The 12,466-nt window shown below is 43.0% G+C and overlaps 2 protein-coding genes across 2 annotated transcripts; one reads left to right on the top strand and one right to left on the bottom strand.

Moving 5' to 3' along the window:
• On the top strand, positions 1 to 1,479 carry grpel1 (GrpE-like 1, mitochondrial). Its single transcript, XM_089018223.1, has 4 exons — positions 1 to 151; positions 572 to 710; positions 781 to 862; positions 942 to 1,479. The coding sequence occupies exons 1-4, from the start codon at positions 96 to 98 to the stop codon at positions 1,286 to 1,288; spliced, it is 624 nt and encodes a 207-aa protein (XP_088874349.1). The 5' UTR covers positions 1 to 95; the 3' UTR covers positions 1,289 to 1,479.
• An 807-nt stretch (positions 1,480 to 2,286) lies between these two features.
• Positions 2,287 to 6,838, bottom strand: tada2b (transcriptional adaptor 2B). Its single transcript, XM_089018209.1, has 2 exons — positions 6,521 to 6,838; positions 2,287 to 5,278 (listed from the first exon to the last, which is right to left on the bottom strand). Exons 1-2 carry the CDS (start codon positions 6,836 to 6,838, stop codon positions 4,115 to 4,117), a joined length of 1,482 nt encoding a protein of 493 aa, XP_088874335.1. The 3' UTR covers positions 2,287 to 4,114.
• Positions 6,839 to 12,466: the final 5,628 nt, after the last annotated feature.

Below are 12,466 nucleotides of genomic sequence, written 5' to 3'. Positions count from 1 at the left end.
TTGGCTAGCACCGACCACCGCGACCATCATTTTCTAGTGTCCTGTCTCGCCTGTCTTCCAAGGAGGATTTTCGTTTGCCCAATTTAAGGAGAAAAATGGCGAATTTGTGCATACGGAGTCTCTCACTCGGAACTTTGCGCAACGTTGTAAGGTTAGCGAACATTTCTGTTTGACTTTAATGCCATGTCGATGTGTTCGGTACGTGAATACCGTGTAAACGTTAGCATGGCGAGAGCATGATGATGACATAATTAGTCACACTGGGAGCAACATGCTTTGGATATAAATGTAGGAGAACATCTGCTTAGCTCAATTGATTGCGTTAATTCTGGAATAGAAAAGGACCTGTCTAGTTATAAAGGTTCGTCGAAAGAACACTTCTCGAACGCGCCGGTAAATACGTCATTGTCGACGTATACGTACGTCAACTGGTTGACTAACAGTCCTTAAAACTTGTCAAATAGTTTTGAATAAAAAAACACAGATAATGTATTTATGTTAGTTCGTATAACAGTGCAATAAATAATCTCAAATGAACCAACACGTTTGGTATTTCATTTTGTATCACCAGATTATCACCACGGCGGTTATGCACAGCCACCCAGCAGAAAAATGGTCACGGTTCAGAGGAGGCGTCGACTGAACAGAGTGCGGCAGAGAAGGTTCTGGCCGAGAAGACTCAGCTGGAGGAGCAGCTCAAGGAGATGACTGTAAATCAAACGCCTTGCGGCATAGCCGTTGGCCCAGAAAAAAAAAATCCTGACCTTTGTCACTCTGCAGGACAAATACAAGCGAGCCCTGGCGGACACGGAGAACCTGCGGACAAGAAGTCAGAGGATGATTCAGGACGCTAAAATATACGGTAAAGAGTGCTCCAAGTAAAAAGCGCTCTTTGTATTTAATGTTATGCGATGTCATTAAATGAATTACTGCACCACTAGGTATCCAGGGGTTCTGCGAGGACCTGCTGGAGGTGGCCGACATTTTGGAAAAGGCCAAGGAAAGCATCCCTGAGGAGGAAGTGACGAGCCAGAACCCTCACTTGAAGAACCTCTACGACGGACTGGTGATGACAGAGGTCCAGATCCAGAAAGTGTTCACCAAACATAGCCTTGTCAAGCTGAACCCGTACGGCCTCAAGTTTGACCCGTACGAGCACGAGGCACTCTTCCACGCCCCCGCTGAGGGGAAGGAGCCCGGCACTGTCACCGCGGTGACCAAAGTGGGCTACAAGCTTCACGGGCGAACCCTGAGGCCGGCGTTAGTCGGGGTGGCCAAAGCCTCCTAAGAAAGCCGAGGACCACATGGACATTTGGCGTGCCCGCTCTCACTGGAATGAACGTCACAATAAACTGACCCGACTTTGCCCCCCAGTACGTCTTGGAATTTATTCATGCCTTGGCAGGACCTGTTAGAACGCAGGCGTCACCAGCCACAAAAAAATGTGATTAAAATCATAATAAAAATGTTTCTCACTAAGCGGCGAATACTTGCGAGTATTTATAGCGAATGATTTTTTTCTCAAGGCTTGTTGAAGGTTGCAGTATGTGCCAGACATTTCATTTTTACTTTTCCCTTGTGTCTTCAAAATGTATTGGTGACAATGAAAAAACAGATACCAAATAATATCATGAAAAAGTACAATTTCTTCTTTTCCTTTCAACTTTTCCCTGCAAGGCGTCGCCACAGTGAATCAGTGTCCTCCATCTTCAGAGGTATGATACGCATGTTTGTTTTGGCCAAGCTTTTACGTCAGATGCCCTTCCTGACACAACCCTCTGTATTTATCCGAGCTTGGGACCGGCACAATTTAGAGGTGCATATTTTTCTAGCTATTTTGCCTTCGAGTTGCCACTGCTAGCTGAATAACACTGTCCTTGAGTTTTGAAAGGCTTATAAGTGAAATGTATTATTATCACAAATGGGAAAACCCCTCCGTGCATGCTAACAATTAGCACCGATGACCCTTAATGCAATGGGGTAGATTTTTGAAGACAAATGGTGAACATGTGGACACACATTACGCTGAATACATATACACCCCCCCAAAAAAGCTTCCGTCATCGAAGGTAGATTTGTGTGACTATTTAACACCCTCGTGTGGCCAACTTCGGTTTACAGGAGACGAGACTGAATTTAAATCACACATGAAATTTAATTAGGTCATTACCACTTTTTATATGAAGTACAATATTAAAAAGTGCTCGTTCGCTTATTTTTTAAGAAAAATAATTGTTGGTGGGAAGGCTGGATTCTCCGTTCAATCAAACAAGTACACCAGTCATCCATGGTGAAGTTTCCATGTTTAATACATGTCCATACATATTCCGCAGATTTATCTGTGCAATACAAAAATCTTTTTTTTTTACTTACAAAAATTATTACAAAAAATAATTCCAGAATGGGAAAATACTATACAGGTCACCAGTATTTCATCTTTTTTTCATTTATACAACATTTACAAAGGGTCAGACTAGTTTTGCAGGACAGGAAATAAATACCATCGAGAAAAACATCCGAGAAGTGTTTCACTTCATAATTCCCATTTTTTTCATTAACTCATGACTGGCAAAAAATCTGGGAATTTTCCAAACCAGAACAACAAAATACTGACAATTCATCCTGCAAACAGAAAAACATGGCTCTTTTGTCCTTCGTCCTGATATGTAAATACAGTGAATCCACACTGTATCTGTAGTTTTTTTTTTTAACCATGCCCCGTCCGTTATCTGAATCGCTTTATCTCTTATGGCATAATGCCTGCAAATTCAAATTTGGAATCACGAGGTGTCAGTGTCGTACCACTTTGTGCTACAACATTCCATGGCAGCACCGAGCTTAACTGGATGAACTGCAATTTCAGAACAAGAGGCCGAGAAGGTCCCTGTAAAATGAATCCAAATTAGGGCCGAGCAATTGAGCGGCCAAATTAAAATAAGCCGAGTTTTTTTTATAAAACAAATAATTACCGAGCAGGGAAAAAAATGGATGTTTCTCTCTTGTAAACTTAATAAAACACTAAAGGCCAAATCAGTGACATTTTCTACCTGCAATTCATATCGTTAATATCGTCAGCCATAAGGCACACAAGAAAATTATAATAAAAAAATAATAATCGCCTAATAATAATCTGTTATTGGAATTATGTCCTGTCAAATATTGAGCTCAATTCTTATTGCTAACTCCCTTGTTAAGTAAAAAAAAAATCTCATGACTGGAACCACCAATGCTAATTTCATTAGCCTTCCTATGGGGTTTCACATTATATATTAGCATAAAGCTAGTGGACTATTTATTTCAGTTTATGGTTTGGTTTCACATATTGGTGTTCACATACTGTTACGCTCCTAAAATACTGACCTTTGTAATTCATTTTGTCCAGAAAACAAGGAAGACCGAAGCAAATTCTGATTCTAATTCTGATTAATTGAATTTCTGGGGAACAACTGATGGATGGATCTGTTCCAATTTTAGTAGAGGTGGACGTGGAAGAGATGTTTCGGGCAAATCTAACTTGCTGCTGAGTGGTTCCAATGTAATACTTGGAAAAACTGATTTTAATACGTTTACTAAATAGGTTTTTTCAAGTGATATAAATATAATTTCATTGTCATTGATTGCAGATAGTTCAGAACACATTAATTCAGTGGACTCTAAGCATTTTCTTCTGTTCCACGCGCCCAATCTGGTCTAAGTACAGTATTAGGATTAATACTGTGTTTGTGGAATATGAATAAAGGAGAAAAATACCAAATCTACAATAAAAATCCTGGTTGTAACCATGGCTGGGGACCATTTTGTGCGAGAGTGCCACCTAGTGTCAACTGAAACTGACATCACAGTGCCCACCGGCTCCTGGTTTCCTTTGATCGCAAGTGGTTTCTACGACATTCTCCCATTTCTTAGCAGCGCAAAACCGCAGGGGAAGACGTCGCAATATTTTGATGTCATTTTTTAGGAGTGCGGCCGGAACGCAAGCCCCAAGACAAACGAGGCACGGTGGTTCACCGTATTTCTTGTTCCACGATGGGCTGCCGCCGCCGCCGTACGCATTCACAATGTCGCCGTAACGATGCGAGTCAGTAGTGTCGGTGTTCTCACGCCCGTCTCGGGGCTAAACGGCGTCCCTGGATATCCATCCGCTTTCGGTGAGGAAGGTGACGATACGTTTCCTGAGGACTTTGTCCAGGTAGCTGGGTAGGCGACTCTTGGAGGGGACCCCCTGCCTCTTCTGCAGGTGGTCCTTGATGATGATGGTTTTGACGGTGAGGTAGCGCGCCGGGCTCAGGTTGAGGGAGTTACACAGCCCCTTCTCGCGGTCCGACAGCAGCTCAAAGCCGGTCAGGTTCTCCATGGCGGCGAATTCGCCTTCTTTGGCTTCCTCCTTGACCGCGCAGCCCGCCCCGATCCCGCCGATTACGCCTCCACCCGGCGTCGTCCCGGCGCCGAGCCCGCCGCCGCGTTTGGAGACGACCACGCTCTTGTTCTCCTTGCGTTTCTCCCGTTTGTGGCGGGCCGCCTCGTATTCCGCCGCCTCATCCAGGCGGGCGATGCCGTTGCGGCGGCAGCGCTGCAGTTCCCTCACTTTGGCCCTGAGGAGGCGCTCTTTTTGCATATTCTCAAAAAGCTCCTCGACTTCTCGGTGGGCCATGAACTGGCAGAGCCCCCTCAGGCGCACCCGTTGCTCCTTCTCATCCTTGTTGAGCTTCCTTTTGGGCGTGGTGGGAACCGGCGGGCACGTCCCTGCCGCCGCCGAACCCGCCGTCACTGCGCCGGTTCCCGCCCCGCCCACGACGCCCGGCGACTTATCTCTGTCCCGCGTGTCCCGCGTCTCTTTCTTATCCCGGCCCAGGAAAACGGGCACCAGGCTGTAATCCCGAGCGATGTTCTTCCGCCGCTGGCGCTCGCGCAGTTTGCGCACGTACATGTCCACGTGGGCGCGTTTCATCTCGATCTCCACGTCCTCGTCGTCGTAGTTGACCGAGAGGCCGCTGATGAGCTTCTCGGCGTCCTGGTCGTATTCGATCTCGTAGTCGTCGCGTAGCGGCATGTAGCCCAGCTGCTGCTGCTCGGCCAGGCTGATGTCCAGAGGCGGGAGCGGGACGGTGAGGCTGGGCGACAGCGCCCCCCCGCCGGGGCACGTGTGGTCCGTCACCCGGTTGGGAATGTTGTCTGGGATGCAGGCCTTTCCCAGGTTGCCGTGGATGTACATGCTCACGTAGTGGTCCATGACTTCCTGGGGAGTGCGGCCAGCTCCGACGTGAGCGGCCATGTCCTCCTAAACAATTAAATAAACAAAAATAACAAAACATAAACAAAAACAAAAAACAAACAAAAAAAAAAAACACTGCGGTCAAAAAATATTCATGCTGCACTCTGGAAGGAAGGATACTCTCTCTTAAAATAAATAAATAAATAAATAAATAAATAAATAAATAAATAAATAAAGAATCAATCACATAAACAAATAGAGGAATAAATGAAGAAATAAATAAACAAATGAACAAATGAATGAGTGAATACATGAATTGAGAAATAAATAAATAAATAAATAAACTTCCAAAAGTCAAAGTATGAATTCAGTTTCTTTGGTTGAGTTTAGAATGACATTAATGCTCATGCCCATTGGCCCATGTTAAAGTTACGTTCATGGATTTACTTTATTAATCTGTGAAACATTTTGGGGGTTTTCATAACCAATATTTCATTCTCTTTTGATTTACAAGTTATTTTGAAGGTCAACTTAAAAAATGCTTGCCTTACACTGTGCATTTTGAGGTATTCAATGTAACGAGTAAAGACCTTAAAATGTATTTTAAGGAAACATAATCCCTCAAGTGTCTGTCCAAAACATACACAAGTTTAAGAAGTGTAATTATGGGGGAGTTGTCAGGAATAAGGCGTCAGAGTATCCAAACCCTCAGATTGCAATGGGTATTCAATGAATATTTGAGAAAGGTATATTTTGAATCCTTATTTCTCCTAAACACAGAAACTAAACTAAAACTTGAATACGTTTTGGAGAATCTATGAGGGCTGACATTTTTGGAAAATATAATCAAGTGATATGATCCACAATTTCAAGGTGATATTATTGGTCAAAATGACAAAAACGTAATAAAATATGCCCCAACATTGTTTGATTGCAGATTTGAAAAGCCTTGTTTAATTGAAATGGATGTTTTTGACCAGATTGATTCTGATGCCCATTTTTTCTGCACTAATTAAAATTTGGAGGGCCGTGGCCCCCAAACTCCTGTTTTGCCATCGCTACCAACGACTATATTATATATTTTATATTAAAATGATTACTTTTTTCTGATTTGGGGGGATAATTTGGTATGACCTTCGCACTTGAGTACACTTTAGCATCTGACCATTTTTACTTCCACGTGAGCGTTGAATCAGTACTTCTATTTTACACAGGTACATGTACTTTTACGTAAATATAGAGTATGAGTTCGTTTGCTCCTTCGGCACGCGAGCCCCGAAACGTCCGTAAAGTGAGAAAACTTCGTACCCAGTTTCCGAAGCCATACTGCTCGATGGCATCGAGGAGCGACTGCTCTTCCCTGCTCGTCCATCCTCCCTCCGCTTCTGGACCCCAGAGGGAGAAGCGACCGCCGTCGACCTGCTGGTAGCCGTGCCATCTCCGGTGGTTGCCGATTTCTGCGCCCGCCGAGAAGCACTCGGGACACAGTTCGATATCGGGACAGTCAGTGCAGCGAAGCCGCAGATGGGTCACGTCTGCCAGGCAGTTCACGCAGTACTTCTTCCCTAGGTCGGCCATGTTGGCTGGCTCTCGCTCCTTGTTGTTGGAGGCAGAACACACGCGCATGCGCACAGACGTACGAACGCGAGCGCTTTTTTAAAATGCCGCCATCTATTGGACTTGACCCGTGTGTACAACCGTATAAATTGAAAAAATTTCTTCAGCCGTCATCTGTCCTTTGAAGGTGTCGGACGTTTCGCTTCTCACCCAAGAGGCTTCACCAGCGAACTAAAATGTTGCTGGTTTCTCTGCCCCTATATATATATATATCCCGGTGCCAGACCTCTGCCCTGATAGGTCCCTGCTCTAACTAAGGTTGGGGGAGCAGAGGACTATTCCCTGAGGCACTGATTACCCTATTGTCCTGACTGATTATGGCCTACGACTGGCCTGATTACCCTATTTGCACTGCGTCTGTGTAAGCTCTCAGTCGTACAGGAGTGGTCCATCGATGAGAAGGTTTCTTCAGCCGTCATCTGTACAAAAGTGAAGGTTTCGGACGTTTCGCCTCCTATCCAAGAGGCTTCGTCAGCGAACTAAAGTCTGACTGGTCGTATCGGCCCCATTTATATATCCCTAATGTCCAGACATGGTGGCGCCGGACACAGCTATGATAGTTCCCTACTCTCAGGTTGGGGGGGCAGAAGACCCCTCCCTGTGGCCCCACTGATTGTTCCTACATTCCTGACTAACGACTGGCCTATTACCTCCACTCCCACCGGTATCACTTCATCAGCATAAAAATTAGTGCATCCAAAAGATAGGCTACCAAATGAAAAACAAAGTAATGTAATTTGTTCCATACATTGTAAGAATGAAAATTGTAAAGAGCAGTACATTGGGGAGACTCAACAAATTCTCAAAAAAAGACTTTATCAACATCGCAGGGATAATATAAGTGGACCTCAATCGGCAGTACATTTGCACCTAAAAGCTAGCAACCACTCATTTGACAACAATGAGGTTAAAATCTTAGCGAAAGAACATAGATTATTTGAAAGGGGGGTAAAAGAAGCGATTCTTATAAAACAACAAAATCCTTCATTAAACCGGTCTGGTGGGGTGAGGTTCAATTTGGATCGTTCATACAATAGCCTGCTTAGGCAACTTTCGTAATGCTGATGAGGGTCGTTATGCTGATGAGGTGATACCGGTGGGAGTGGAGGTAATAGGCCAGTCGTTAGTCAGGAATGTAGGAACAATCAGTGGGGCCACAGGGAGGGGTCCTCTGCCCCCCCAACCTGAGAGTAGGGACCTATCATAGCTGTGTCCGGCGCCACCATGTCTGGACATTAGAGATATATAAATAGGGCCGATACGACCAGTCAGACTTTAGTTCGCTGACGAAGCCTCTTGGATAGGAGGCGAAACGTCCGAAACCTTCACTTTTGTACAGATGACGGCTGAAGAAACCTTCTCACCTATTTGCACTGGTATCACCTCATTAGCATGACTAAGCCTATGTCATAATGATCTAAGAAGTCTGTAGCAATCACGATCCAAATTAAACCTCACACAACCATGGTGATTTAGCGAAGGGTTTTGCTTTTTTATAAAAATAGCTTCATTTACTCACTTTTGCAACCATCTATTTTCTTTCGCTAAGATTTTAACCTCACTGTCGTCAAATGAGCAGGTGCTAGCTTTTAGGTGCATATGTACTGCAGATTATTGTACTGCAGTATTATCCCTGCGATGTTGATAGTCTTTTTTTGAGAATTGTTTTAGTCTCCCCAATGTATTGCTCTTTACAATGTTCATTTTTACAATGTATCAAATAAACTACATTACTTTGTTTTTCATTTAGCAGCCTATCTACTCTCCTGATATGTTTTGACTTCTTTTCTCTACCTTTGACGCTTGTCGGTATTAGTTTAGCCCTATTGTGGAAGGTCCTGATAACTCCTGATGACGAGATAGAGCACTCACAAACTGTGGGTACCCTCAGTGGCTTTTCAACAATTGTCAAAAGAAAAGAATAGGGAACGAGACAAAAAATCATGAAGATACAAAAAGGAGAGGAGTAGCAGGACTGTACATTACATGGTTTTCTGAAAAACTACAAAGGGTCCTTTGGCAACACAAAATTCCTACTTATTTCAAACCGATAAACACTTTAAGGCAAAAATTAGTGCATCCAAAAGATAGGGTGCCTAATGAAAAACAAAGTAATGTCGTTGATTCAATACATTGTAAAAATGAAAATTGTAAAGAGGAATACAATGGAGAGACTAAACAAATTCTCAAAAAAGACTATCAACATCGCAGGGATAATACTAGTGGGCGTCAATCGGCAGTACATATGCACCTAAAAACTAGCAACCACTCATTTAACGACAGTGAGGTTAAAATCTTAGCGAATGAAAATAGATGGTTTGACAGGGGAGTTAAATAAGCTATTTTTATAAAACAGCAAGTCACTAAATCACCATGGTGGTTTGAGGTTTAATTTGGATCGTGATTGCAACAGACTTTTCTTAGATCATTACCAAATTGGCTTAGTCATGCTAATGAGGTGATCAGGCCAGTCATAGATCATAATCAGTCAGGACAATAGAAGTAATCAGTGTAGCCTCAAACATGCGGATCGAACCTCTAAAGATGGAGGACACTGATTTGCTGTGGCGACCCCTTGATGGGAAAAGCCGAAAGGAAAAGAAGAGGAGTGTAGCCTCAAGGAATAGTCATCTGCTCCCCCAACCTTAGAGCAGGGACCTCTATCAGAGCAGAGGTCTGGCACCGCCACCTCTGGACAGTAGGGATATATACAGGGGCTTGAAAAAGTATTCATACCCCTTGAACTTTCCCAGATTTTGTCACGTACTGACCACAAACATAAATATATTTTATTTGTATTTCATGTGAAAGACCAACACATAGCGGCTCACAATTGTGAAGTAGATAGAAAATTATACATGACTTTCACATTTTTTTTCAATAAAAAACTGAAAAACATGGCGTGCAAAAGTATTCACCCCCCTTTTCTCTAAGTGCAAACAGTAGTCTTCAGTGGTTGCCTAGTGATTACTGAGTGATCAGCTGTTGATTTAATGATCGAATGGAGTCCACCTTTGTGTAATCTAACGTTAGTATAAATACAGATGTTCTGTGACGGCCTCAGGGGTTTGCTAAAAGGATACCAGTCAGTGGACACCTTCCAGCAGGACAATGACCCTAAACATAAAGCCAGAGCTACAATGGAATGGTTTTAAACAAAACATATTCCTCTGTTAGAATGGACCAGCCAAAGTCCAGACCTGAATCCAATCAAAAATATCTGGCAAGATCTGAAAACTTCTGTTCACAAATGCTCTCCATTCATCTTGCTGAGCTTGAGCTGTTCTGCAAAGAAGATCTAGCATCTTGCATCTAGCGACTGCAAAAATTCCAGTCTCTAGATGTGAAAAGCTGGTAGAGACATACAACAAAAGACTTGCAGCTGTAATTGCAGTGAGAGGTGCTTCCACAAAGTATTGACAAAGAATACTTTTGGAGGCCACATTTTTCAGTTTTTTTATTAAAAAAATGAAAGTCATGTATAATTGTCCTTCTACTTCACAATTGTGAAACGATATGTGTTGGTCTTTCACATCAAATGCCAATAATATTTATTTGTTTGTGGTCAGAATGTGACAAAATGTGGGAAATTTCAAGGGGTATGAATACTTTTTTCAAGCCACTGTAGAGCTACAAATTTAGTTCATTGATGAAGCCTCTTGGATGAGAAGCGAAACGTCCGACACCTTCAAAGAAGTAGATGGCGGCTGAAGAAACCTTTTCATTGACAAGACCTGTCGGTGAAACCGTATGAATTGTGCAAAGTGCGCATGCACAAGATGCCTCAGAACGAAGAGGCAATTTAACATGAAAAAACATTTGCTGGGGCGGCCCGGTAGTCGAGTGGTTAGCACACCGGCTTCACAGTGCAGAGGTCGCCGGTTCGCGTCCCGGTCCGGCCTCCCTGTGTGGAGTTTGCATGTTCTCCCCGGACCCGCGTAGGTTTTCTCCGGGTCCTCCGGTTTCCTCCCACACTCCAAAAACATGCATGGCAGGCAGATTGACCATTCCAAATTGTCCCTAGGTGTGAGTGTGAGAGTGACTGTTGTATGTCTTTGTGTGCCCTGCGATTGGCAGGCAACCAATTCAGGGTGTCCCCCGCCTCGTGCCCGAAGACAGCTGCGATAGGCTCCAGCAACCCCCGCGACCCTAATGAGGAATAAGCGGTACGGAAAATGAGATGACATGAGAGATGAGAAAACATTTGCTTCTTCCACATTCCAATTTATACGGAAATACAGTGATACCTTGGCTTACGAACTTAATTGGTTCCTAGAAAGTGTGTGTAAGCCGAAAAGTGTCTTCCAAACATTAATTTCCCATAGGAAAACATTAAAATGAGAATATTTTGTGGGTAAGATTAGTTTGTAATCGCTGATAATAAGTTTCTATTACTGACTGTTTGTTTTTTATCTCTATGTTAAGTCTCCTAATTCGCAAATTTAGAATTTTCCTAGTACAATTTTGTTGCATTTTATCGGCTAAGTATCCGGGTTCCAGGGGTGCTTGCTTCAAGCATTTAGGAATTAACCGGCTCTGTCTACATCTAAGATTGAATCTGAGGTGGTTCTTTAAATCAGCTAATTTAAAGGTGGCCTTTTCTAAGTTACGTACCAGCAGAAGGATGTCTCTCCCAAAGTTGGCAGCAATACGTCTGTGTAAGCTCTCAGTCGTACAGGAGTGGTCCATCGATGAGAAGGTTTCTTCAGCCGTCATCTGTACTTTAGTTCGCTGACGAAGCCTCTTGGATAGGAGGCGAAACGTCCGAAACCTTCACTTTTGTACAGATGACGGCTGAAGAAACCTTCTCATCGATTAAAATGAGAATAATTTTCAACTAAATAAACCTAAAACGACACACAATATACCTTATTTTATGTATAATAAATGTGCTATGGTATTGTAATTAAAGAAATAAACTGTACTATATAATAAAGTTGTTTTATTTACCTTTGTGATAGTCGTTGATGGCTTGATGGAATGGATAGCTTTTTGCATAAAGTGTCTCAAGGAGCTCTGGGTTGTACATCTTAGAAGTTGTTATATTGCAACAGCAACAGATGCAGGCAGACAGACTATAAACTTCATTAATAACTGGTTCCCTTGCTTGTAGGTTCTCTTCAAATTACACAGATGGCTTGTGCGGGTTATTTGTGGAGCCTGATTGATGGGATATTTTAACCTTGCAGTCTACACTCTGCCTTTGAACTATCAATGAAGTTGAAACGAGTCCAAATTTCACTGTGTTTTCTATCCATGTTCTCACCTTTTCACTTTTGTTTTTTTGTTTCAAGCTCCGTCGTCTCCCTTTCGTGTGTGTTTCTGGAACCAGTGTGTGTTTCTACCACGGATCTTGACCAATCACGTGCGGCTTTAACCGAAGACTGGGTGGGGAATCAAGGGGAAAAAAGCCGGCTGCCATTTTCAGCTCCTTATTAGAAGCTAAGCATCTGATATATATTTTCTTTTTTTTCTTGGAACTACAACACTGGTAGACAGCAAATTTTATTCTGAGATGGCCAGATATGTCCTTAATCATATTTTTGATGATTTAAAAAATCTCTTTACTTTCTAGCACATTGACTTTTTGAGATATAATTTTTTTCATGTTTATCCGATAAAAGCTTGTGCAATACG

The sequence above is a fragment of the Hippocampus bargibanti genome, linkage group LG02 (assembly GCF_051943395.1).
Source record: "Hippocampus bargibanti isolate YZ-2025 linkage group LG02, ASM5194339v1, whole genome shotgun sequence".
In the NCBI taxonomy this organism is placed as follows: Eukaryota; Metazoa; Chordata; class Actinopteri; order Syngnathiformes; family Syngnathidae; genus Hippocampus; species Hippocampus bargibanti.
This window is presented reverse-complemented; position numbering and strand designations above follow the sequence as displayed.